This window comes from Ursus maritimus, unplaced genomic scaffold, assembly GCF_017311325.1.
Source record: "Ursus maritimus isolate PB19 unplaced genomic scaffold, ASM1731132v1 scaffold_19, whole genome shotgun sequence".
NCBI lineage: Eukaryota > Metazoa > Chordata > Mammalia > Carnivora > Ursidae > Ursus > Ursus maritimus.
This window is the reverse complement of record NW_024424341.1, coordinates 28966008-28993804: the sequence shown is the minus strand read 5'-3', so window position 1 is coordinate 28993804 and position 27797 is coordinate 28966008. Positions and strand designations below refer to the sequence as shown.

The following is a 27797-nucleotide window of genomic DNA, read 5'->3' as shown; positions in this document are numbered from 1 at the left end:
GAGGGGTCACTAACTAGGAAGTTGCATATATTTCTAGTGACACTATTTAAAATGTTTTGATCTGTAGCATGTCCCAGGGAATAGTTGGCAGGATCTGCAAATATTTGTGGCTGTCTTAAGCTGGGCTGGGTGCAGGGGAGGCAAGGGTAGTACTGGCGTCCAAGGGTTAGAAGCCGGGAATGCTGCTAAACTTCTGCAGTGTTATACAGGACCCAGAAAGAATTGTCCAGTTTGAGATATCAGTGCCCAGGGTGAAAAACCTTGTGTAGGACTACAGCAAGGCATATGTGAATATTTAGCTGTTGGTTTTTACAGTTCTAAAATGTGCCTTTTTCTGTACCTGGCACAGTATCTGCTCATATATAGGACATATTTGATAAATAAATAAACAAACTAAGGCAGGTCCTGTCTTGAATTTTGTTGTGGGCAGATCCTTTTGCAAATGAGTTGATTTCTACCAATTGATGTTTAATGTTGTCCAGTAAGATTTATGGACTGTTTCTTTTGAGCCTAATGCCAATTAAAGGCTCCTAAGGAACATAAATGAAGTGTTTGATATAACCCTTATATTTAAAGATACATATAATATATGAAACCTCCCAAAATATAAGATGGCCATGTCTGAATGCCAGAATATATAGCATTAAAAAGAGAGTTTCAGAACTTTTAAGGGGGGACAGCTGGCTGGCTCAGTCAGTAAAGCATGTGACTCTTCAACTGGGGGTCGTGAGTTTGAGCCCCACATTAGGGAGTAGATTGTCCTTAAAATTTTTTAAATAACAATAAAATTTTAAGAGGAACTTCTGACACACACACACCCCACCACCACATTCATTACAGTTGCATTAATTCTACCTGGTTGACACAAGGACAGGGAACATCATGTCTTGTTTCTGTCTTTGTGTCAGTCTAGGACTGGAGTCTCAAACTCCAGTATCCACTAGTTAGTTGTTGCCTCATGCAGTGTTACCAGATCTTACAGTTTTTCGAGAGATGTTAGGGATCTGCATTTTATGTGAGTTTGTGAATTTTTTTCCTGTTTTTAAAAAAACGTGTGGGTGAAACAAAAGCAGGCCAGTCTCGAAACTCTGATCTGGCTCCTTAACCATTTCTTGAGACTCTGAATATAGAGAATAGATTACCTTAGCGTAGAGAACAGACTGGTTCTATTTCCCCTTCCTAATCCTCTTTGTGTCTGGTGGACAGTTTGCAATCATTGTTTTTCCAATTTCCTCAGAGGAAACAAGTATGGGGACATATGTCTCTAGCAATAGTCTGTGTTTAGATTATTGCAGAATAATAGGCTACTCACTCACTGCAAAGCTGTGAGTCTAAATGTATAGAGTGTTAAAACAGAAGCCCACATCCAGCTAACCTTCTACATAGCAACACGTGCCTTAAGCTTCTTTTATTATTGTTACTATTATTTACCCAATTAAAATAAATTTCTCTATGCCTAATGAAATCAGCCTCATTTTTACTTTTAAAACTATAAAGAACTATATTTACTTTTGACTTTTGAGCAACTCATATTTATTTACATCATATATATATGTATATATAGATACAGATATATTTAACTTCTGTTTCTGATCTACCTATTTTATCCAAACCTTAAACCTTAAATTTGATACATTAGCTGATTGGCCACATAAGTCGCTTGGTCTTTGTAAAGCAAGACATGATAGTGCAAGTATTGGAATATTTTATGGCATTTTACTCTTACTTTGTTTAAATTATTAAAAAATGGAAGTGCTGATGCCAGTGAAACATCTAGATCTCAGACTCCTTTAAAAAAGAAATCTTTTTTATGGAAAACTTCAAATATATACAGAAGTAGAGAGGGAAGTATAATGAAACCCTATACCCATCATCAGACTTCAGCAGTTACCAACATTTTGCCAATCATGTTTTATGTTCAGCCCTTCATATATATTATCAAATTGAATATTCAGATATCTGTGAGGTAGATGTTTGTTTGTTTGTTTGTTTGTTTATTTATTACTATGGAAAAATCCAGACCATGGAGAAAATAGTGTATGAATCTTGATAGACACATCACCCAGCTTCCACACTTACCAGCAGAGGTCTCATCTGTTTCACCTGAGATCACCCCACCCATTCCACCAAAAACCCACTGAATGTTTTGAAGCAAAACTTTAACATTATGTCTTTTTATCTATAAAGACTTCATTTTGTATCTCTAAAAAGGAAGTATTCTTGGGGTGCCTGGGTGGCGCAGTCGTTGAGCGTCTGCCTTCGGCTCAGGGCGTGATCCCGGCATTATGGGATCGAGCCCCACATCAGGCTCCTCCGCTAGGAGCCTGCTTCTTCCTCTCCTACTCGCCCTGCTTGTGTTCCCTTTCTCGCTGGCTGTCTCTGTCAAATAAATAAATAAGATATTAAAAAAAAAAAGTATTCTTTTAGACATAATTACCATTATTACATCTGAAAATTAAAACCAGTTCCTTGACATCTTCGAGTATTCATTTAGTGTTCATATTTCCTTAGTTGTGTCATAAGGGTTCTATTTTTAACAGCTGATTTGCTCTAATCAGGGTGCAAACAGGTCCACATATTAAATTTAACTGATGAGTCTTCGAAGTCTCATTTGACCTCCTCTACCCTCCCCCTGTTTCCTAGCAATTTTTTCTGTTTTTTTTAAACAGCTTTTTTTATTGTACCATAAAATTCACTCAGTGTAAGTATACAGTTTAATGATTTTTTAAAAGACTTATTTATTTTAGAGAGAGAGCAAGCCAGCATGGGGGAGGGGGTGGAGCAGAGGGAGATAGAAACCCAGGCAGACTCCACACACTGAGTGCAGAGCCCAAAGTGGGGCTGGATCTCACAACCCTGAGATCACGACGTGAGCCGAAACCAAGAATTGGATGCTTTACTGTGCCACCCAGACACCCCTACAATGATTTTTAGTAAACTTTTAAAAATTGTAACCTTCATCGTGCATGATTCAGTATTAGGACAGGTTCATCTCCTGAAAAGCTCCCTCCTGCCCGTTTATAGTTGGTTCCTGCTCCAGCCTTAGTCCCAGGCAACACTGGTCAGCTCTCTGTCCCTGTAGATTTGCCTTTTCTAGAAATTTCCTGTACTAGAGTCAATTTTTCATGTCTTTAATGTAGTTTTTAATGTCTGCCTTCTTTTACTTAGTATGTTTTTGAGGTTCATCCATGGTATAGGATATAGCAGTAGTTCATTCTTTTTATAGCTAAATAACATTCTTTTATATGTATAAACATTTTGTTTTTCTTCATTTGGATCATTTTCACTTTTTGGCTATTAGGCTCCAGTTAACATTCGTGTTACAAGTCTTTGTGTGGACATGTGTTGTCATATCTCTTGGGTTGATACCGAGGAGTGTAATTGCTGGGTGGTATGCTCAGTCTGTTTAAAGAAGTTGCCAAGTTGTTCTCCCTTTGACTGCACTCTGCTACATCCCCGCGCCATGTCACAGGGACGGGCGAGTGCCTACAGGCGGCACGCTGTCACTTAGTTCTCACAGTTGGTTCCCTTCTTCTTCTTGTCTGGTATTGGTTGCTCTCTAGTCCTTCACGTAACTGTTTTTATGTTTTGTTCAGAGTTTTTAATTGTTATCTGTCTGTGGGAGGGTTAGTCCAGAAAAGCTGCTCCACCATTACTGTGTTATTCCATATAAAAATAGCTTCTTGGGGCGCCTGGGTGGCTCACTGGTTAAGCGTCTGCCTTCGGCTCAGGGCGTGATCCCAGCGTTCTGGGATCGAGCCCCACATCAGGCTCCTCCGCTATGAGCCTGCTTCTTCCTCTCCCACTCCCCTGCTTGTCTCTCTCTCTCTCACTGGCTACCTCTCTCACTGGCTGTCTCTGTGTCAAATAAATAAATAAAATCTTTAGTTAAAAAAAAAAAAGCTTCTTTCTCTACTCTTCCACCACAGGTATGCATTTAACCTTGCCATTCAACATCAGATATCACATGTACTTTATAATTACTTTCTAGTTTGTAAGCTCTTTATGGGCTTAGAGTAACTCTGCAAATTAATACACCAGGTATTTAAAATGATGTGGAAAAACAATTAGCCTTTCACCATGGTGAAATTTGTGTAGTGTTGGGGGACAAATAACCAAAAATACATTACAGACACAGAGAAGTAATTGGTTGCCTTTTCAACACCTGACCGCTTAAAACACACTCAAGACATCCACTGGAATGATGCAAAAGATGACCAGTGTTTTCGAGGGTTAAAAATGAACGACTGACAAGCATTTATAAATGTTTACATGAATGGTTCTCAAGCTATTTGGTTTAGGACTTTTCTACGTTCATACAGATAATTGAGGACCTCAAAGAGCTTTTGGTATCTATTGGAATTTACTGTATTAGAAATTAAAACTAAGAAATTGAAAATACTTACTGCAAATAGTAATAATAAATTCATCACATATTAGTATAAATGGCATTTTGTGAAATATAAATATATTTTCCAAAACAAAAAGGAATTCACTGAGAAGGGTGGCATTGTTTTACATTTTTACAAATTTCTTTAATATGTCTTAATAGAAGATAGCCACATTTTCATACCTGCTTCATACGTTCCATTAGCTGTCAGTGCTGATACCATTGCCTATCATGTAACCTCTGGACAACTCCAGTGGATGCTGTGAAAGAATGCAAGAGAAAAAGGCAAGTAATATCTTAGTGATGCCATGAAATTACTTCTAACCCTTTCAACTGCCTGTAAAATCACAGGCATCCCTGGGCCACATTTTGGGACCTGCAGTTTTAGTGCATCTCCAGAAAGATACTCAAGTGAGTAAGAACAGTATTTGTCTCAGGGAAGGGGGAATTTGGTAGCTGGAAGACAGAGGAGAGCAGGGAGCTTATTTTCAAATACCTTTTGGAATTTGTCTTGTACATTATTTACCGTTTTTAAAGGTGAATTATTAAGTAATGCTCATATGTTCCTTCTGGCAGGAAGGTGCTTAAAGTAGTAGATTTTTAAAATTACCTTTAGGTACGTACAGTCAGAGGGGAGAAGAGCCTCAGGAGATAAGCTCTCCAGTCTGCTTGGTTGCAGCTGTCATCCTCTCTCAGAGCTCCTGTCGATTCTTCTGTGGCACTTAGGTCAACGTTCAATTCCAGGGATTGTCATGTATTTTTTATTTTTTCACCTCTGTTCTCCCCCATGAGACTGTTAGTTCCCTGAGGGCATTTGCATACCGTTCTCAGTCTAGCACTTGGTTCATAATAGCTTGTCAGGACATAGTCATTAAATCAATGAGTGAGAATCTTTGGGGAGCTCACATCAGTTCCCCATTTGTCCATGCTGAGCAGTTATGGGCAGTTGCCAGAAGACAGATATCCTGCCCAAACGCCATTTTTGCGTGGGTGAAAGGCTTCCTGCATTGGTTCCAGTTCCCCAGTTGCCTGAGATGAACAGTGAGTGTTAATAAGCAGTTTATAAGGCAAGGCATGTGTCAAAAGAGGGGGCCACAAAATAGTTCTTTTGTGTTCAGACTCTCATACATGAAGTCATCTTGCTATTTTAAAAGATTTCCTTCTCATTCTTTTGTTATCTTTCTCTAAATAAACTTTAAAAGGAAAAAAAAGACCCCATTTGGATTTGTACCAAACCTGACTCTAGTACCAGGGTAGAGTATTACACCAAAATATTTTGTGCCCGGGGGTGTCTTAGTTGGTTAAGCGCCCAGCTCTTGATTTCAGCTCAGGTCTTGATCTCAGGGTCGTGAGTTCAAAACCCCACATTGTGCTAAGTAGGTGTGGAACCAACTTAAAAAACAGCAACATTTTGGGTCTGAATGAAGTTAGCCAAATGTTTCATCTGTTTCCTTGTGGTGGTTTGTTCGTTCAGTATTCTCAGCTCATTCACCGCTGGGTCATTAGGCAAAGAGGCAAACAGCTGGATCTTGGAGCCCGCGGTTTGCTTGTATGGATCCAAGACCCTTCCTGCTGCGAAGATGTGGCTGCCGTAGCAGCAGACGTGCGCGGCAGCTCGTCGCGGTCTGCCCTGGCCTCTGGCTCCAGGTAACAGCAGGGCTTAAAAAAAAGATTTCGTGTCTATTCTCTCTCTCTTTTTTTTTTTTTTTAAAGATTTTATTTATTTATTTGTCAGGAGAGAGACATCCAGTGAGAGAGGGAACACAAGCAGAGGGAGTGGGAGAGGAAGAAGCAGGCTCCTAGCGGAGGAGCCTGATGTGGGGCTTGATCCCAGAATGCCAGGATCACGCCCTGAGCCGAAGGCAGACGCTTAACCAGTGAGCCACCCAGGCGCCCCTCGTGTCTATTCTCTTTAAGACAACCCTTGGAGCAGAAGGTTTATAGTCATTAGTAGGGCCCACAGTGAACTGCAGTTTCACAGTGAAGTAATTCTTTTCCTTCTTGTAAGCAGAACTGTAGTTTGTTTGTAAGTGTAGCAATGAAGAGCAGAGAGTACGCTTATGGAAGGTCCTGCAGCTCACAACGTGTGTTGTAGGTTGAGATCAGCTTCATTACTGGATCCCGTGGGTTTTTTTTATTAGCAGATTTATATACCAGAAAGGAATTACAGTGGTATAACAAACAAGTTAAATGTTAATAAATGTTAATGTTAAATAAGTTAATACATTAAAGAGTATAAAGTTAAAAAGTTGAGACTGTCTAGGAGAATCCAGCAGATAGGGTTGCCTTGTCTGGAAGGAAGACAAGAGTTTGACTCTTTAAAATAGCAGTGTGCTGTATTTTAATTTCTACTTTGCTGGTCTTACTACACAGTGTTGACATCAGCACTCCTAGAGCTGCACCCTGGCCCTGCCTCTCCACCAAACTAGGGTGCTGCCCCTTGGACTGTAGGCCAAACCATGGGTCTGCATGCAGATGTGGTTTCTGGTGTGAAGGACACTTTTGCCTTGAAGCCTGCAGGGACAACAGGACAAGCCAGTAGTGACCCAGGACTGTCCTGTGTGACTCTCCTCACCCAATCTATGTAGGTCATACACTGTAGGAACATGCGAGTCTTCAGTGCTAGTAAAAGCACCTCTGGGAAAGAAGAACTTCCTTGAATACTTTGGTTTTTCTGAGCTTTCTTCGTCTTACACAAATAACTTCCTGAAGGTATGGGAATTATTGGTCAAGACAGGCTCTTTGACTTGTTTTTCTTAGGCCACACTTCCAGCCCCTGCCGTAGCTACACACTGCAGAATAGGAGAAGGAAGAGAGCAAAGAAATAACAAAAGTTCTGAAAACAAATACAAGGAAACCAAGGGAACCGAAAAGGAAACAAGCATGAGAAATTCAGAAAGAAACCAGACAAGTAGAGAACGTGGCCGTGTGTTCAGTTATTTTCTATAGTATATTTATGGAGGGTACAGGTGCCTTGGCAGTTCTACTGTGTATTGTGAACGGTTTTTCATTCTATGAGCTTTTCATATCATTATTCCTTTCTAAGTTTTTTGTTATATCAGACCTAAGATTGTATTTTGAAATGAGAATTATAGTTCCTGCTGGACCTCTTGTCCCAAAGCAGCAAATTCTGTAACACTGATAGCCGTTATCATTCTAGGAGGCATTTATGGGGACTTGAATCTGTGACTTAAACCCACAATTTCATACAGAAGTTCCCATTGCTGTGGTTGGGTAGTGTTAATGTGTCCAGGGCCGTATTTATATGATGAGGACATAAACCCCAGGGCTTTGGAAGCCAGACTGCTTTGTTTACTTACCTCTGTGTCTGCAGCACTTAGAACAGTTTATGTTAAAAATAGGCACTCAATAAATAGTTGTTGAATTAACAAATGGTTGGTTATAGGAAGAAAATTGGGGAATGGGTGGTATGTTTGAAAGATAGCCAGAAATATATCTTAACATTCAAGAAGTTGTATGAATACTAGAGACCATGTAGACAACGAACTGCTATTTATTATTGCTTTTAAGAAAAGAAGTTTTATATACACCTTTTTTTTTAAAGATTTATTTATTTGAGAGAGAGAGATTGCGCATGAGTGGTGGGAGAGGCAAAGGGAGAGAGAGAATCCCAAGCATACTCCCCACTGAACGTGGAACCCACCAAAGGGCCCCAGTCTCACGACCCTGAGATCAAGACCTGAGCTGGAAATCAAGAGTCAGATGCCTAACTGACTGAGCCACCCAGGCACCCGCGTAGATACACCTTTTATCTTTTCTGTGGTTTGTTTAATATTTAATTTGTTTACTGAAAATTAATGTTTAAATATTAAACATTAATTAAAATTTAATGTGGCTTCTTTTAAACGCTAAGCAACTTAACATAAAATATACAACTTATTATTATCTGGCTTGGGGGTAAACTGGTGCTAATTTCCAATCATCTTGATTTTTTGCAGCTAATAGAAAAGTAGGAGGGAGGGGATTTTAATGTGCTGTAGAAAAGTTATTGTCATATCTGCTGTTTTTGTCTTTATCTTGTGCTCCCTTTTGGAGCAAGAGAGCTCCTATTTTCTTGCCATATACAGAAACCCATTTTAGACCCTCTGGACATCCCATTTGTGATGCTAAATTATTTTTACAAAATTTGTTTCAGTTAGCCATGGTTATTTTCTTTTTGATGCTGTAGCTGTCGCAGTCTGACTAATGGCTTTGTCTTTAAGCCGACCCCTTTGTCCTTCCCGTACAACTCAGACAGACTTAGGTATTCTTGCTTTCTGGCAGTGCTAGAAGGTGCCAGAATAGTCTTGATTGTTTTCTTGCCACAAGACCTGGAGTCACCTCCCATCCCAGGAGTCCTGATTCCTTTTAGTGGGGAATAATATTAGAGGTCAAATCTGGACTCAAGGGAGCTCATGAGTGTTGGTGACCAGCAAAAGTGCTTGAAAGCTGTTGCCATTAAACTAATTTTAGTGACAGCTTTGTTTTCCTGTTCATTACAAGATACTTCCTGTCTTACAAAAAATATATGTGTAAAGTGCATATAAGAGATACACACAGAACACACACCTTTACGCTCACTACCCAGCTTAACAAAGAGTCCGTTACTGAACTAAAGACTGTGACTCCGTGTTGCTTCCCCTTTCCATCCCGGAGAGGTGAGTAACCACCACCTTAATTTTTGTTTTTGTTATTCTCCTACTTTTCTTTATAGTTTTTAACACTTGTATGAGTGCCCCTAAACAGTCATTACTTAGTTTTCCGTGTCTTTAAACTTGAAATAAATTCTGTCTTATGATATGTGTATTATGTATCACTTTTTTCACTTAACATTATTTTGAGATCGTGTTGATGCAGTAGCTTTAGTTCATTCATATTCACTGCTTTATTATGTTCCATTTTATGAATATGCCACAATTCTTTTATTTTTTTTACATTGTTTCCGGGTTTTTGCTTTTGGAAAAACATTGTTGTAAACATTCCCATACATGTTTCTTTGTGTACATGCGTTAGAGCTTGCCCAGGTCACTGTTCTGGGAAGTGTTGTTAACCATGAGCACATATGAAGAAATCATTTTCATTATGACCCCAGTGCACATGTACACGCTACTGAAACAAAAATTTTACTAATGTGTAATAAGGGAAAATGCAGTACTTGCTTGTAGCAAGGTAAAAATATACCGTTCTATTCTGTTCTCTTTCATTAAAATAAAATACTGGTTGTGACCCACTAAATTGATTAGTGATCCATTGGGATACAAAAATCAGTTTGAAAAATTGCTCTAAGAATGAGTTTGCTGGGAACAGAATATGTTTAAATGTTAACCTAAGAAGGTTGTGGTGATTTGGGGGCACCTGGCTGGCTCAGTTGGTAGAGCATGCAACTCTTGATCTTTGAGTAAATGTTTGAGGCCCACGGTTGGTGGAGAGATTACTTAAAAATAAAACCTTCTAAAAAAAAAAAAAAAGATTATGGCGATTTGTTTTTTATTTTATTTATTTATTATTTATTTATTTATTATTTATTTTATTTGTTTTAATTATCTATTACAAAAGTCATTTACTGTGCTTGGTTGAGATTTCTCCCCTCCTCCACACCCAGACTCTCCTGTACTTCCCCATCCTGAAACCTTCTGTAAAGGTTTGAAATGGCCTACAGCTTTGCATTGGTGGCAGAATTAAGTTGGTATCCATCATGGGGCCCCAACAGATAGAATTTTGTGTGTATAGACAGTGTGTGCTAAAGGTGAGTGACAGAGTGGAGATTATGAATTCCACACAACCAAAAGAATCGAAAGAAAAGCAACTAAATAAATGAAAGATCCTAAGAATATCCAGAAGAGATTGGGAGGATTCATGTTTTCCCTAGATACAAGATGATAGATCAAACCAATTTCATTTAAACGTTAATAGACAGGATAATCCAGTAGCCTTGAGGCCTTGGTGACACCTCGGTAACTGATAAGAATTACATGGACTCCACTTACACACAACCTAATTTGTTCATGTTACTGGTAGAGTTAGTAGGTGGGTATAATTCTACATGTGTAAATTGATCTTAAAAGAAAAATGGTTTATGCTTTCTTTATCTGCCAGTACCATAGAAATTTTTTCAGCTCTGTTTCCCCTCGGGCTTCTGTTATTCATCTAATGCCAGGATTTAGAATTTATCCCACTACTTTGGCTGCAAGGAACTTCATTCACTACCCAGCTGTCTGACTCAACTCCCAGTCAGGGGTTGAGACTGATTACGTGCATTATTCTCTTTGGAGACGCCTCTAGCTCTTCCCTGCCTTCCACCCCAAAGTCCCCAAGTCTGTGAAATGAAGCTGTGTATTTAGTTTCTGAAACAACGTCCTTCCAGAAGCCATCCTTTATCTGATGTGATAAGAAGTATGTGTGGGTAAATCACAAAACAGGTATTCCAAGCTCTTTTGGGAGATGAACGTTTGAAAAAGTAGAAAGTATACAAGATTTAGCCAACTAGAAACTAGTTGTCTCTCAGGAGATTGTTTTCAGTTTTCTTTGGAGAGTAGCCATTAGCAATGCAAATGTGAGGTTTGTTTGATAGCACAAGAAACAAAACATTGAAAACTTTAGATGGTACTTAAAAAACACTGGCGCTCAGGAAGTGGCTTTGGTCGGGTAGACAGCAAAGCACATCCCTTTTGGGCCAGAGGTGGTTATCCTTTTGTTCTGAATTCAAACCAGTTTTTTGTTTTTGTTTTTAAGTAGGCTCCATGCCCAGTGCGGGGCTTGAACTCAGGACCCTGAGATCAAGAGTCGCATGCTCCACTGACTGAGCCAGCCAAGTGCCTCCAAAACCAATTATTTTTAATGGTCCTGACTATGTCTCCAAATTTGCTTTGGGCTCTTACCCCTGGAGAAGGAGATAGGAAAATCAGATAGAAAATGAGCACTTGGTTAGTGCCTGGTGGGGGTGGCGATAGTCCGGGAAGCTGCTTATAGGCCACACAGGCACAGAGGCTTAGGAAAGATTGCCTTAATGGTTTGCCAAACCCAAGGAATAAGATTTTGGTGGTTTTGTTGTTGTCTTCTTTTTTTTTTTCTCTCTCTCTCTAAGAGTAAAAAGATCAGTGTACAAACTAACTGAAAATCAGAACTTAATCCATTTCACTGCATGTCAGCCTCTGCAGAGCTTTGCTATTTTGGAGCCAATGGTGTGAATTATTCTGTTGGTAAGAATCTGACCTTTTTTTCCCTGACTGCAGAAAAGTAGCTTGTGTGCACATGACCCTACATCAACTGTTCTCAAACTTTTTGTTATCAGGACCTCTTTGCAACTCTGTAAAATTATTGAGTGGGTTATAACTATCATTTATAGCATAAGAAATTAAAACCGAGAACTTTTGTTGCTTTGTTTTGTTTTTAGTTAACAAAGATGTAATTACTGCGAGGTAGAATCTAGAAACTAAACAGAATCTTTCACTTAAACTGCAACAAGAAAAGAGTCAAAACAGATGAGGTAGGGTCTAAAACTGAGAGCAGTTTATAATATTTATTAATTCATTTTGAAATAATAATAATAAACCTATTACATGTTAACATAATATAAATAACTATATTTTCCCCAGAAAAATTAGTGAGGAGAGTAAGACCGTAGTCCCATTTATCCATGGGGGTTACATTCCAAGACACCCAGCGGTACCTGAAACCCCAGATAATAGTACCAAACCCTCTACATACTGTGTTTTTTCCTGTACATGTATACCTTCGATAAAGTTTAGTTTATAAATGAGGCACAGTAAGAGATTAACAACAGTAACTAGTAATAGAACAATTATAACAATATACCGTAATAAAAGTTATGTGAATGTGGTTTCTCTCCCAGAATATTTTATTGTACTGTTCCTCCCCTCTTCTTGTGATGATGTGAGATGATAAAATGCCTATGTGATGAGAGGAGGTGAGCGGAATGATGTAGGCGTTGTGATGTAGTGTCAGGCTGCTATTGACCTCGCTGTGGGGCAGGAGGAGGGTAATCTGCTGTTGGACTGTGATTGGCTGCGGGTAACTGAAACCATGGAAAGCAAAACTGGTTCAGAGGGGCTGCCATATTGTGATTTTTATCTTTTTAGTGTCAAGCTTAAGATAGATGGATCTCTGATCTGCTTCTCTATTCAGTCTATTTTGATACGTTCTTTTGGTTGAATTATATGAAAAAAATCTAGCCTTATACAGGTATATAGTTGCAAAGGAAGGAATATTCTTTTTTTTTTTTTTAAGATTTTATTTATTCGACAGAGATAGAGACAGCCAGCGAGAGAGGGAACACGAGCAGGGGGAGTGGGAGAGGAAGAAGCAGGCTCATAGCGGAGGAGCCTGATGTGGGGCTCGATCCCATAACGCCGGGATCACGCCCTGAGCCGAAGGCAGACGCTTAACCGCTGTGCCACCCAGGCGCCCTGGAAGGAATATTCTAATAGTTGTTTAGATAATTTTGGACATCACTCTGTGATACTACACCAAAATATGAATGGTAGTAGTAGTTTTTTTTTTTTTTTTAAGATTACTTTTTTTGTTTGAGAGAGCACGTGTGGGTGGTGGGGTAGGGCAGAGAATCTCAAGCCTACCCCACACTGAGTGTGGAGCCCAGTGCAGGGCTTGATCTCACAATCCTGAGATCACAACCTGAGCCAAAACCAAGAGTCAGGATGCTTAACCATCTGTGCCACCATGTGTTCCTATTGGCGGTAGTTTCTTAAAGTTTGGTTGCAAAATAGGATCTGGAACCACATCAATAAACTTTTGTACTATTACATCAAAATCTTTGGTTTCACTTTTACTTAGAATGCATTTTTTTTTTTATCAGTATGAAGGATTTATAACACCATGTATTAGTCATTTGGAAAATACTAGCTTCCTGGGTTATATGGATCTAATGTTGGCTAATTTCATTAACAAGCCACGTTCATTAATATACTGCCAGTCTCATCAGGTCTTTAAGTACTGGGAAGCTGTCCAGCTCACAGTGGTAGATAGAAGTTTTCCAAAATTTGAAAGCTCAAAATTTATCATTGGCAGCAAATACTGTCGTTGTTCTCCTTGAAGTGACAGGCTTCGTTCATTTTTCAGAAATGAGAAAACGCGTGCCAAATACCTAAGTATCAATAACCGTAGTTTATCTGGAAAAAGCAGGTTATTTAGCTTGCAACTCAATCGCGCAAATGCTTTTCCTGGAGATTACCACACTAGGCAGAAGAGTGGCTTACTTCCCATTTTGTAAAACAATATTAAAAAGATACCCATTTAGGAATTAAGATTTAATAGATTAACCCCATTTTTAATAAAATTGTATTTATTTAATTACAAATACAATTATATTTTAAATATGGTATATAAAATATTTATTTTACTTAATTTTTACTCTTTGTTCTTTTTTTATAAAAATAAAGTTATTTTAGGAGCGCCTGACTGGCTCATTTGGTAGAGCATGTGACTCTTGATCTCAGGGTCATGAGTTCAAGCCCCACATTGGGCATACAGCTTACTGTGAAAAAGAAAGAAGTTATTTTAGAATAATTTTTTTATTGAATAATCTGAATAGATTGTTATTTCAGAAAAGTCACTAAAATGATGTGGAGTTCCCATATACTTTTCACCCAGCTTCTCCTCAAGTTAACATTTTTTATAACCAAGGGACATTTGGCAAAATTAAGAGATAAACAGTGGGACAGAACCATTAACCAAACTCTAGACTTTATTTCAGTTTTCCTGCAAATGACCTTTTGCTGTTCCAGGATCCAATCCAGAATACCTCATTGCATTTAGGCCTCTAACTTTTATTAATTTATTTTTTAATATTTTATTTATTTATTTGACAGAGAGAGATAGAGAACACAAGTGAGGGAGAGGGAGAAACAGGCTCTCTGCTGAGCAGGGAGCCCGATGCGGGACCCTGGGATCATGACCTGAGCCTAAGGCAGACGCTTAACCGAATGAGCGATACAGGCGCCCTAGGCAGCTAATTTTTTGCCCTACCATATTTAAGAACATAAATAAATTTTAGATTTATAGAAGAGTTGCAAAGATAAAACAGAGTGCCATGTACCCTTCACCCAGCTTCCCTTGATGTGAATGTCTTGCCTAACCACAGTGCATTTGTCCGAACTAAGAGACCTGTGAGGCCACCATGATTTTATATCCTCATGAGGACACCTCCCCTCGAGGTGTGTCGTAGATTTTTCAGCATCTTCGTATCTGTGAGCTCTGCAGTCCAGCAGACCAGGGCTTTGCATCCCACCCACCTGTGTCCTTCTGTGTGACCTTCCTCAGCCTCAGCTTCCTCCTCCCAGATGGGCAAATGCAGTGCTGGGGGCTGGTGCCCAGCAAACTGCTGCTTTGCTCTTAAGTGAGGTTGTTTTCCTTCCTCCCTCCCTCCTTCTCTCCCCTCTTCCTTTGCCTGGCAGTGAAGAATACTTTTGGCAAAGTGTTGTGTAGGGATATAGAGAAGAAAGAAAAAAGTCTCTGTCCTCAAAGGACTCAAATGCTAGTGGGAAAGGGAAATATCTACAGCTTACTTTAATACGAGTCATTCTTAATTGTTGATCTGAAGCAGTCATCTCTAGCCCACATAAAGAGTCATTTGGGGACACCTGGGTGGCTCAGTTGGTTAGGGTCCAACTCTTGATTTCGGCTCAGGTCATGGTCTCAGAGTCCTGGGATTAAGTCCCACATCAGGATCCAGGTCCGGACTCTGTGCTCAGTGAGGAGTTTGCTTGAGGACTCCTGCTCTCCCTTGGCCCCTCCCTGCCACGTGCTCCCCGCATGCGTGCTCTCAAATAAATGAATATTAAAAAAAAAAAAAAAAAAGAATCTTGGGGCACCTTGGCGGCTCCATTGGTTGTGTCTGCCTTCAGCTCAGGTCATGATCCCAGGGTCTTAGGATCAAGGTCCGTGTCTCCTCTCTCTTCTTCTGCCGCTCCCCTTCTTGTGCTCACTTGCTCATGCTCTCTCTCAAATAAATTAATAAAATCTAAAAAAAAAAAAAAGTCTTTTGACTAGAGGTGCGTGGCTGGCTAAGTCAGTAGAGCACACGACTCTTGATCTCAGGGTTGTGAGTTCAAGCCCCACATTGGGTGTAAAGCTAACTTAAAAAAAGAATAATAAAAATAAAATAGAAAGCTCATTTAAAAAAAGAAGAAGAATCATTTGGCTTGTGTACATCCCTGTGTGCTCTTTCCTCACAGATCACCACAGTTCACTGCAGGGCTTCCACATGCTACTTCTCACAGAGGCACGGATCTTGAAGGCAGGTACTCCAGTATTTCTTCGTGGGCCAGTATCTTCTTTCCCACAACTCTGCTGGATATTCTGCTACCCTTTGGGTAGTGGTAGCAGTAATGGCTTGGCACTCTGTTCCTTCAACAAGTCTCAGGAGAGAATGATGGTAATAGTTATTTAATTTTACGGATAAACAGGTTTAGCTACATTTGTTAATTTGCTCAAAGTAATAAGAGACAGAATCCAGATTCACACCCAGGTTTGTGACTACAAACCTCAAAGCCCTTCCACTCTCTTATGATGCCCTTTCTTTCTTTCTTTCTTTCTTTCTTTCTTTCTTTCTTTCTTTCTTTCTTTCTTTCTTTCTTTTTTTAAAGATTTTATTTATTTATTTGACAGAGACAGCCAGCGAGAGAGGGAACACAAGCAGGGGGAGTGGGAGAGGAAGAAGCAGGCTCATTGCAGAGGAGCCTGATGTGGGGCTCGATCCCAGAACGCCGGGATCACGCCCTGAGCCGAAGGCAGACCACACCCAGGTTTGTGACGACAAACCTCAAAGCCCTTCCACTCTCTTATGACGCCCTTTCTTTCTTTCTTTCTTTCTTTCTTTCTTTCTTTCTTTCTTTCTTTCTTTCTTTCTTTCTTTCCTTCCTTCCTTCCTTCCTTCCTTCCTTCCTTCCTTCCTTCTTTCAGAGAGAGAGAACCCTAAGCAAGCTTCACACCCAATGCAGCGCCTGATGCAGGACTCAATCTCAGGATCCTGAGATCATGACCTGAGCTGAAATCAAAAGTCAGATGTTTAGCCATCTGAGCCACCCAGGCGTTCCTTATGATACTTTTCCAAGGAAAAGGAAGCCAGGAAGCAAAAACACGGTTGCTAGATATCTGCCATTCCTGATATAAGTGGTAATTTTCCCTTTGGATATTTACCCCGTCAGTTTTCTAAATGAATGGCTTTCATGCTGTCTGGACTTTAAATATTCCTTGAGAAACAGGAATTACATAAAGGTTGTGATTCACATTTAACTTTTCTTGTATTTAAGTATACTCTCAGTGAAAACCACTTGGTTCATTAAAGCAAGCAAGTGTATTTTTCTGTTAACTTTTCCTTTATGTTGCAGCAAAAAAATCTTTTATAATATTGGTATCAGGTAAACAACTATTTCATTGGAGACATGATTGTATAGTTAAGATTCTTAGAATGGATGTTTATGGTAGTTTCTGTGGAAATTCTTCTTTTAAACACAAAAAGTAATTATAGCAGAGAACATAAGCATTCTGCTTCAATTACAGATAGTTTCTTCTGTTCCCAGAGAGGGGCATGGAACAGAGATTCAGTAAAATAATTAAAAGCTTTAAAATTGAAAAAAAGCAGTTAAAAAACTTTGATAAAGAATTTTTTTATTAATCTTCTCTATTATCATCGTCCATTTATTTTTTTCTTTCTTTGCCCACCAATAATTAAGCATTAGTGCCCAGTCTTATTTCATCTATACTTTTTTTTTTTAAGATTTTATTTATTTATTTATTTAACAGAGAGAGACAGCCAGCGTGAGAGAACACAAGCAGGGGAAGTGGGAGAGAAAGAAGCAGGCTCCCAGCAGAAGAGCCTGACGTGGGGCTTGATCCCAGAACTCTGGGATCACACCCTGAGCCGAAGGCAGATGCTTAATGACTGAGTCACTCAGGCGCCCCTATTTCATCTATACTTACACCTAACCCCACCATATTATTTTGAGGCAGATCCCAGAATACAATTTTACTCATAAATATTTTAATACGTATCTCCAAGAGAAAAATATTTACCTATAAATATTTTAGTATGTGTTTCTTCTTTATAATAAACATAATCAGAGTTACCATATCATGCCTGAAAAAAATTATTTTCATAATATTGCCAAATATCCAGTCATTGTCTGATTTGTCTCACATTTGGTTATTTTTCTATAGTTTGTTTGAATCAGGATTCAATAAGGCCCAGGCTTGGCAGTTGGTTGATATATCTTAGTTCCTTTTAATCTTAAAATTTCCATTCCACCTCTTTTATTTTTACTTGAAATATATTTGATGAAGAAACGAGGTGGTTTGTCCTGTAGAGTCTCCACATCCTAGATTTTGCTGTTTACATCCCCATAATAGAATTTAACATGTTCCTTTGGCCTGTCCTTTTTCTGCAAGTTGGTATGTGTATCTAAAGGTTTGATTGCATTCCAATTATATGTATAATTTTTATTTTCCTAACTACATCAGAGTGCTATATAGGGGCCGTAATTCCTAATTTTCTCTTTTTGTAATGTTAGTAGCTAGTGATCCTAGATCCATTTGTGGTTGCAAAATGGTGACAATCTTAGTCTTTTCAAGCGATGTAATAGATTACCAGAGACTGCGTGGTTTCTAAACAACAGAGATTTATTTCTCACAGTTCTGGATGCTAGAAAGCCCAGGATGAAGATTGATGTCTGGTGAGAACCTGCTTCTTGGTTCTTGGCCTGTCATTGTCCTTATATGGCAGAAGAGGCAAGGGAGTTTTCTAAGATTTCTTTTTTAAGCATACTAATCCCATTTATGAGGATTCCACCCTCATATCCTATACACCACCCAAAGGCCCTACTTCCAGATACTATCACATTGTGATTAGATTTCAACATGAATTTTGGGGAGACACGAGCATTCGGTCTGTAGCATTGACAGTCTAGTTCTGTCATTCCTTCCTCATTTAATAGCTGTAATACTTCCATAAGTATTTTCTTATGTCTGTTTGGTTCCCAGTTCATATAGGAAAGACAGGATAAATGCTTGATTCTTCATTTTAATTTAAATTTAAATTTTAATTTAATTTAAATTTTAATTTAAATGCTTTCAAAATGAATTGGTTCACTAACATGCTTCAGTAGTAGCCAATTAGTGTTTCTTATTATGCACTCACGAAGTTAAACATTTGATGCTGTTTCATTCCATTGCAGTCCTTATTATTAATTCCCAAATTGTTGTATTTGGTCAATAAGTACTTCTTCAGTAAGTTCATAAGTCCTTTTGATAGTGACCCTCCCTTCTATGCTATCTGGTATGACAGAGTATCCCAGGCCCATTTTGTACCTGTCCTGCGCCAGACCTGATATCCTCTCTCTAACGTAGGAATCCTGGGGCCTTTTAGTAGGAACCATTATTTCAACACACTAGGAATGAAGAGTTGCTAGTTGCCACTGAGGAGGTCACTGTCACAAGGATTTTTCAGTACACAGAGCAAAGAATTTTGTTTTGATTTCCTTACTCTAAAGACAATACTGCTACTTCCAAATCAAATTTAGGACTCTTTTTCTTTTTATTCCGGTATAATTAATGTACAGTGTTATATTAGTTTCAGATGTACAGTATAGTGACTCAGCAATTCTGGAAAACAGTATGGTGGTTAAATTTAGGACTCTTGAGTTATCTTACACCTGAAGCTTCTACCTTCCTAAACTGAGATTAAACAAAAGGAATGATAGAATAGCACATAAATACCCATTTGCTTTATTTCACAATATACAATGAAAGTCTCAGAATGACAGTACCAACACTACCGTCACCAAGTGTGATTAGAATAAATGGCTTAAATTGGATTGTTTGTTTTTTAGTTCTTTTTGTCCTCAGGGTATATTTCACTAGAAATGTAGGGTCAAATGTTAAAGTCTCTTCTAATAGTTTTTCTTTTTATAGTAATGCCACCAGCTGGATACGCATTAGGTTCATTTGTTTTGTTTTTATTTTTTTAAGTGGGAGAGAGGCAGAAGGAGAGAGAATCCCAAGCAGACTCCACACCGAGCACAGAGCCCTCGTGGGGCTCAGTCTCACAACCTTGAGATCATGATCTGAGCCAAAACCAAGAGGCGGACTCTTAACTGACTGAACTACCTAGGCGCCCTCATTTGCTTTATTTTTTATTAAGGATTGCTTTTGTTTCTACTTAAATTTTATTTTGTACTTATGCAAAATTTATAAAAACATTTTCAAGTAAGTTTAGCTTCTTTCTGTGTTCCTTCTACCTATTCTCTCTATGTACCATAAGCGACCTTTTTTTAATGGTTTATCCTTCCATTAAAAAAAAAAAAGTTACATTTATCTCCCCGACTTAGACTTAACAATAGTATGCTATATATAGTTTTCTCTGCCTTGTTTTTTCTACCTAATAATATATTCTGGAGATCACTTGATAGTAATACTCAGAGATTCCTTATTCATTTCTTTTAACATGCAAACTATTTCATTGTGTAAGTGTACCAGAGTTTATTCAGTTAGCTTTCTTTGATAAACATTTGGGTTGTTTCTAGTCTTTCATTATTATAAAGAGTCCTGAAATGAATAATTTTATGCCTATGTGTTTTTGTGGTTTCTGGCCAGAATTTCAATGTGATTTAAAGCTATCCTTACTTAGGCTGTGTCCAATTAAATGTCTGCAATAATTTTAAATAACATGTAATTAAAAAGGGATTGCAATATATAATTATTCATTAGGGAAATGCAAATCAAGCCACAGTGAGGTACCACTTTACGCCTACTAGGAAGACTATAATCAAAAAGATGCTGGGACGCCTGGGTAGCTCAGTTGGTTAAGCGCCCAACTCTTGATCTCATCTCAGGTCTTGATCTCAGTGTTGTGGGTTCAGGCCCCCCTTGGGTTCCATGCTGGGCATGAAGCCTACTTAAAAAAAAATTAAAAATAGGAAAATAAAAAGATGAAAATAGCAAGTGTTGATGAGGGCATAGAAAAATTGAAACCCTCATATATTGCTGGTTGGTTGTTAAATAGTGTCACTGCTTTAGAAAAGAATTTGGCAGTTCCTCAAATAATTAAATACAGATTTACCATATGACCCAAAAATTCTACTCCTAGGTGTATACCTAAGAAAAATGAAACACATGTCCACACAAAATCTTTTACACAAGTGTTCATAAAAACATTATTCATAGTAGTCAAAAACTAAAAACAACCCGTGTGCCTGGGTGGCTCAGTGAGTTAAGCGTCTGTCTTCAGCTCAGGTCATGATCCCACGGTCCTGGGTTCGAGCCCCACATCGGGCTCCTTGCTCAGCGGGGAGCTTCTCCCTCTCTTTCTCCCTCTGCCTGCCGCTCCCCCTGCTTGTGCTCTCTCTCTCTCTGTCTCTCTCTCGCTATCTCTCTCTCTGTCTCAAATAATAAAATCTTTAAAAAAACAAAAATCTAAAGCAACCCAATGTCTGTCAATTGAAGAACGTATAAACAAAATGTCCATTTATTCTGGAAGGTTTTCTCATACCAATAGCCATTTCTCTGATTCTCCAGACATCAACTGGGGGTTCAACAATTCAATTCTGATACTAACTACTTGGAGTTAGCATGTACCCACTAAGTCTACAAGGACTTAGTCCCATAAGACTGTTCCCCACTTCAGACACCAGTCACAAGTCCTGGGCCATCCATACGTTTGACCAATTATCTGTAAATTACAATCACAGTCCCCTCCTAAGATTTTATAATTGTCTAGTATGGCTAACAGAACTCAGGAAGGCACTTTATGTAAGTTTACCAGTTCATTATAAAGAATACAACCCCGGAACAGCCAGATGGAAGACAAGCATAGGTGTTGCAGAGGGTGCGTACCAAGCTTTCAGGCTATCTTCAGGTACACCACCCTCCCAGCACCTGGATGTGTTTACTAACCTAGAAGTGCATCACATCTCACTCTTCAGATTTTTTTTTAAAGATTTTATTTATTTATTTGACAGAGCACAAGCAGGGGAAGAAGCAGAGGGAGAGGGAGAAGCAGACTCCTCATTGAACAGGGAGTCTGATGGAGGACTTGATCCCAGGACCCTGAGATCATGACGTGAGCTAAAGGCAGACGCTTAACTGACTGAGCCACCTAGGTGCCCTCAGTCTTAAGGTTTTTATAGAGCCTAATCTCAGCTCCCATTCCCCTTTCCTGAGGTCAATGGGTAGACTAAAAGTTTCAACACTGTAATTTTTGGTCTTTCTGGGGCCCGCCTCCATCCTGAGGCTCTATCTAGGGGCTCCACCTTAAGTCACCTCATTAGCATTAAACTCCCTGTGTGATCAGAAGGGGCTCTTAGTATGAAGAACAAAAGACATTCCTATGCGCAGGAAATTCTGAGGGTTTTAAGAGCTCGGTCCCAGGAACTGAGGACAAAGACCAAATATATTTCTCATTATACCACATCCATATACTAGAAGTGTAGAATATTATTCAGTTGTTAAAAAAAAAAAAAGGAAAGAAGTACACTCAGCATGCTAGGAATAGAAGAGAACTTCCTCAAACTGATTAAGGTCAGTTTGTGAAAAATCAGCTCACAGCTAGCATCTTACTAAATCATGAAACACTAGATGCTTTCCCAAGATAGGAACAAGGCAAGGATGTCCCCTCATGCCTTTGTCTTCAGCACTGTGCTAGAGGTTTTGGTCACAGCAATTACACAAGTAATTTCCAAATTGGAAAGGGAGAAGTTAAACTATATTCACAGATGACATGATCTTACATATAGAAATGTCTAAGCAATCCTCCCAAAAACTATGAGAATTAATAAACAAGTTCAGTAAGGGGGGATACAAGATCATTATGATGTGGAATGTTGGGGTCCGGCAGCAAATGGTCAAGAAAGAATTCTTGAGAAGTTTTCAGTTAAAAAAAAAAAAAGGTGGTTTTATTAAAGCACAGGGACAGGACCTGTGGGCAGAAAGAGCTGTGCTGGGATTGTGAGGAATGACTGACTGATTATATACTTTTAGGTTGTGAGGGAATTAGAGAGTCTCTATGGAATTTGGAAGTCTCTATGGAATTAAGTCTCTATGGAATTTGGAAGCAAGGCTTTCAGGACCTTAGTAGCTGCTGTTAAGGTTGGTCCATGAGGGGCGCCTGGGTGGCTCAGTCGTTAAGCGTCTGGTTTTGGCTCAGGTCACGATCCCAGGGTGGGGATCCAGCCCTATGTCAGGCTCTCTGCTCAGTGGGAAGCCTGCTTCTCCCTCTCCCTCTGCTTGTGTTCCTTCTCTCGCTGTGTCTCTCTCTGTCAAATAAATCAAATCTTTAAAAAAAAAAAAGTGGTTCATGAGACCTTTCAGATGGATATCACTGGGCCATATGTTTGAAGGATGATTGCTAACATATATCTTGGGGTGGAGGGAAGAGATAAAGGAAATTTCCAAAGGGATTTTTAGATGTTAAAGAAGAGTTACAGGATCCTGGAGGTCGGGCTAATGTCAAGCTAAGGTTGCTCTTCGCCTCTAACAAAGTATTAACATTGAGGCAGTTAAGCTTTTGGAGGAAGGTCACCCTGCCTGTCTCAGAACTTGTCAGTGGGCTGGAAGTTGTAAGGAGATTTAATTTTTTTCTACATTTCTTTTGCCTTTGTTCTCCACATCAATTGTGCAAAAATCAATTATGTTTTGATAAACTAGTCATGAACAATCCAAAGATGATGTTAAGATAATTCTGCTTCAAAAACATTAAGAATAATATACTTGGGAATAAATTTAATAGAAGATCTTTAACACTTTTACATTGAAATCTCTAAAATACTGCAAAAGATGTTAGAAATCTAAATAAATGGAAAGACATCTATGTTCATGGGTTGGAAGACTTAATATGGTTAAATGTCAGTACTCCCAAAATTGATGTACAGATTCAGTGCAGTACCTATCAGAATCCCAGGTGGCTTCTTTGTAGAAATTGATAAGCTAATTCTAACATCATATGGAGGGCCTCCTGGCTGGCTCAGTTGGAAATATGTGAGTGTTGATCTCAGGGTTGTGAGTTTGAGCCCCACGTTGGGTATAGAGATTACATACTTACATACTTCAAAAATAAAATCAAGGGCGCCTGGGTGGCTTGGTCATTTAAGCATCTGCGTTCGGCTCAGGTCATGATCCCAGGGTCCTGGGATTGGGTCCTTGCTCAGTGGGGAGCCTGCTTCTCCTTCTGCCTGCCCCCCCTCCTGCTTGTGCGTGCTCTCTCTCTCTGTGACAAATAAATAAAATCTTAAAATAAAATCATATGGAAACTTAAGGGACTCAGAATAGCCAAAACAGTTTTGAAAAAGAAGAACAAAGTTGGAGGAGTCCCATTTCCGGAGTTACTACAAAGCTTGCTGTAGAACTTACTGCAGAGCTACAATAATGAAGACAGTGTGGTGCGGCGGCGAAAACACACACAGAGCAGTGGAGTGGAGAGTTCAGAGATACGGTAGTCCCTTGTATTCGTGGTTTCGTTTTCCAGGCTTTCAGTTACCTGTGGTCAGTCATGGTCCGGAAGTAGATGATCCTCCTGATGGATGGTCAGAAGGTCAGTGGTAGTGTAACGCCGAGTCACAGTGCTTATATCGTTCACCTCACTTCCTCCCATCACGTAGGCATTTTATCATCTCACATCATTACAAGAAGAGTAAATACAGGACAATAAGATATTTTGAGATAGAGACACCATACTTATATGACTATTATTAGTTATTGTTATCTCTTAACTGTGCCTAATTTATAAATTAAACTTTATCATAGGTATACAGGTATAGGCAAAAATATAATATATATAGGGTTCTGTACTATCCTTGGTTTCAGGCACCCTCAGTGCATAAGGGGGGGCTACTGTACACCCTCACATCTATGGTCAGTTGATTTTTTCTAATTTTTTTTTAAAAGATGATTTATTTGAGAGAGAGAACACGAGTGGGGGTTGGAACAAAGGAAGGAGAGAGAATCTCAGGCAGACTCCCTGCCGAGCATGGAGCCTGAGGCAGGGCTCTGTCTCACAACCCTGAGATCATAACCTGAGCCGAAACCAAGAATCTGATGCTCAACCAACTGAGCCACCCAGGTGCCCCTACGGTCAGTTAATTTTTTTTTTTTAAGATTTTATTTATTTATTTGACAGAAAGAGCATAAGTAGGGGGAGCAGCAGGCGGAGGGAGAGGGAGAAACAGCCTCCCCACTGAGCAGAGAGCCTGGCGTGGGGCTCAATCCCAGGACCCTGGGATCATGACCTGAGCTGAAAGCAGACGCTTAACCAACTAAGCCACCCAGGTACCCCTGGTCAGTTATTTTTTGACCATGATGCCAAGACAATTAAATGGAGTTGGTATGGTGTAGTCCTTTCAACAGACAGTACTGGGACAAGTGGGTATCTCTTGTCCACACAAACAATGTTCATAGTAGCATTATTCATAATAGCCAAAGGGTGGAAACAATCAGATGTCTGTCAGCTGGTAAATGGATAAATAAAATGTATAAAATCCATATGATGGAATATTATTTGGCCACAAAAAATGAGGTACGGATTTCATGCTACAACATAGATAAACCTCGGAAATCTTATGCTAAGTAAAAGAAGCCAGAAGACCACAGATATTATGATTCCATTTATATGAAATATCCATAGTAAGCAAATCCATATGGAGAAAGTAGATTAATAATTGTCAGGGGCTGAGAAGGTAAGGAACAGGGGCAGCTGGCTGGTCATAGGGTTTTTTTGGCAAGAGGAAGGCCAATGGAAATGTTCTAGTGATGGATATACAAGTTCGTGACTATACTAATAACCACTGAAATGCGCAGTTTGAAATAGAGTCCGGGGCGCCTGGGCGGCGCAGTCGTTAAGTGTCTGCCTTCGGCTCAGGGCGTGATCCCAGCGTTCTGGGATCGAGCCCCACATCAGGCTCCTCTGCTAGGAGCCTGCTTCTTCCTCTCCCACTCCCCTCCTGTGTTCCCTCTCTCGCTGGCTGTCTCTGTCAAATAAATAAATAAAATCTTAAAAAAAATAAATAAAATAAAATAAAATAAGAGTCCATTTTATGACACACAGATATGTCTCTATCGAAAAAAGAGCTTGCAATAAATTACTACCTCATTAGTTTGGTTTAACGGAAAGCAAAAAGAAAAAAACAACTTGCACTTTACTGGGGTTTTCCAGTTTTTCATGTTAAATCAACATTTCTTTCCCATTGAAGACAAGACAATGACCATCAATGCAGAAGCCAAGAAATTTTAGGCTTTGGGCTTAAATTTATTCATTTTTGTTCTTACTTTTTAATTTATTTTGAAATAATTTTGGATTTACTGAAGAGTTGTAAAGATAGTACAAAGAGTTCCCGTGAGCGCTTCATCCATCTTCCTCTAATGTTAAAACGTCTTACATAACCCTGGTACGTTTATCAAAACTAAGAAATTAATATTGCTGCAATGCTGCTAACTAAACTGCAGACTTTATATTTACATTTCACCAGTTTTCTTACTAATGTCCTTTTTGTGTTCAGGATCCAAACTCGGATTCTACCTTGCAGTTAGTTGTCAAGTCGCCATAGTCGCCTCTAATCTGACCGTTTCTCAGTCTTGATATTTCATGACTTTGATACTTTTGATGAGTACTTGTCAGGAGCTTTATAAATGTCCCTCCGTTTGAGTTTGCTTCGTGATATCTCGTGATAAGACTGGTTTTGGATGTTTGTGAAGACTGCCAGAGAGCTGTCATGTTCTTTAGATTGCACACGAGACCGACATCATTAGTGGTGATGTTAACCTTGATTATTTGTTTAAGGTGGAGTCTGCCAGGTTTCTCCACCATAAAGTTACTGTTTTTCCCTTTAAATTGAAAATTTTTATTGCTGTTTTTCCATTTTTTCAGGGTACTTTAGGTCAGTGTTTTCTTGATATTAATAAAGGAACACAGGGCGGCTGGGTGGCTCAGTCGGTTAAGTGTCTGCCTTCAGCTCTGGTCGAGTGGGATTGAGCTCCCTATGGGGCTCCTTGCTCAGCGGGGAGTCTGCTTCTCCCTCTCCCTCCGCCTGCCGCTCCCCCTGCTTGTGCTCACTCTGTCAAATAAATAAAGTCTTTAAAAAAAAAAAAAGGAACACTGACTCTAGTTACTGAGCTTGAGCTCCCAGAGTGTGTTGTGGCATCGAGTACTTGCGTACTTGCTATTTTGTGGGGAGAGGCTAGATGAGAACGTCTGCATTTTCCCAAGGAAAGCGCAATCACTTTTCAGGGGCAGGGCAGGGAAGTCCTGCCGATTGACTGGATATCCAAATCTTTGTTAAGCAGCAAAATACTACCTCAGAGGAGACGAATGGAGCATGGTTATTTCCAGAGTTTGGATGGCATTCTAATCTTTTTTGCAGGGGGTGTTGACTTTTGGTTTTTTTCCTGAGTAGAAGTTTTTAGAGCTATTTTGGAAAATCAAAGTATGCCTGGTGTAGAATATCTAGAAATGTAGTAGTTTATTCTTGCTTCTTTCACTCTCCCTGTCCTTCCGGTACTATGTGCAATAGAGCAGTTACTCCCAAAGAACTTTGGCAAATTAACATTCCTGGTCCTTGGGCTATTTCATTTACATTTCACCAGAAGCTTTTATGTGGGAATCTAGGACATAATCTTACCTCCTTTCTGTTCACACTAGACAAGTAAGAACAGAATGTGTCACACAGAGTGTAAGTGAGGAGAGTCCTCGTGGGCATTGTATTTGAACACTGAACATTTACATTTGAACCATCATTACTTCATGCTGTTCACACTACCATCCAGTTTTGTTTTGTTTTATTTTATTTTATTTTTAAAGATTTTATTTTTTATTTATTTATTTGACAGAGATAGAGACAGCCAGTGAGAGAGGGAACACAAGCAGGGGGAGTGGGAGAGGAAGAAACAGGCTCCCAGCGGAGGAGCCCGATGCGGGGCTCAATCCCAGAACGCTGGGATCACGCCCTGAGCCAAAGGCAGACGCTCAACGACTGCACCACCCAGGCGCCCCTTATTTTATTTTATTTTATTTTATTTTATTTTATTTTATTTTATTTTATTTTTTAAAAGATTTTACTTATTCATTTGACAGAGAGCGTGAGCAGGGGGCCAGGAGAAGGAGAAGCAGGCTCCCCGCTGAGCAAGGAGTGCAATAGCGGGGCTCAATCCCTGGACCTGGTTATCACGATCCAGGCTGAAGGCAGACGCTTAATTGACTGAGCCACCCAGGCGCCCCTCTTTTATTTTCTCTTAATGGACATGCAGATTTCTCCTTGGTTAGAGACCTGGAAGCTTCCAGACTTCATCTGAAGAAGACCTTGATTATTCCCTAGTGTAGCCTGAGAATACAGTCACTACCACAAGACCAGGCAGGCCTTGTGGCAGCTGGGACTAACTTAGGACCAAATAACAT

The 27797-nt window shown here is 39.5% G+C and overlaps 1 protein-coding gene across 3 annotated transcripts in view; it reads left to right on the top strand.

The window, feature by feature from the left end:
* The window catches only part of CFDP1 (craniofacial development protein 1), a 125117-nt gene that overhangs the window by 56445 nt on the left and 40875 nt on the right, over positions 1-27797 (top strand). Inside the window, exon 6 of one of the 3 annotated variants that reach the window (XM_040633599.1) lies at positions 15601-15666. The exons of the other annotated variants lie outside the window; for them this stretch is intronic. Within the exon in view, the coding sequence (XP_040489533.1) occupies positions 15601-15666 (66 nt within the window). The remainder of the gene's footprint in view (positions 1-15600; positions 15667-27797) is intronic. 3 annotated transcript variants of the gene reach the window in all.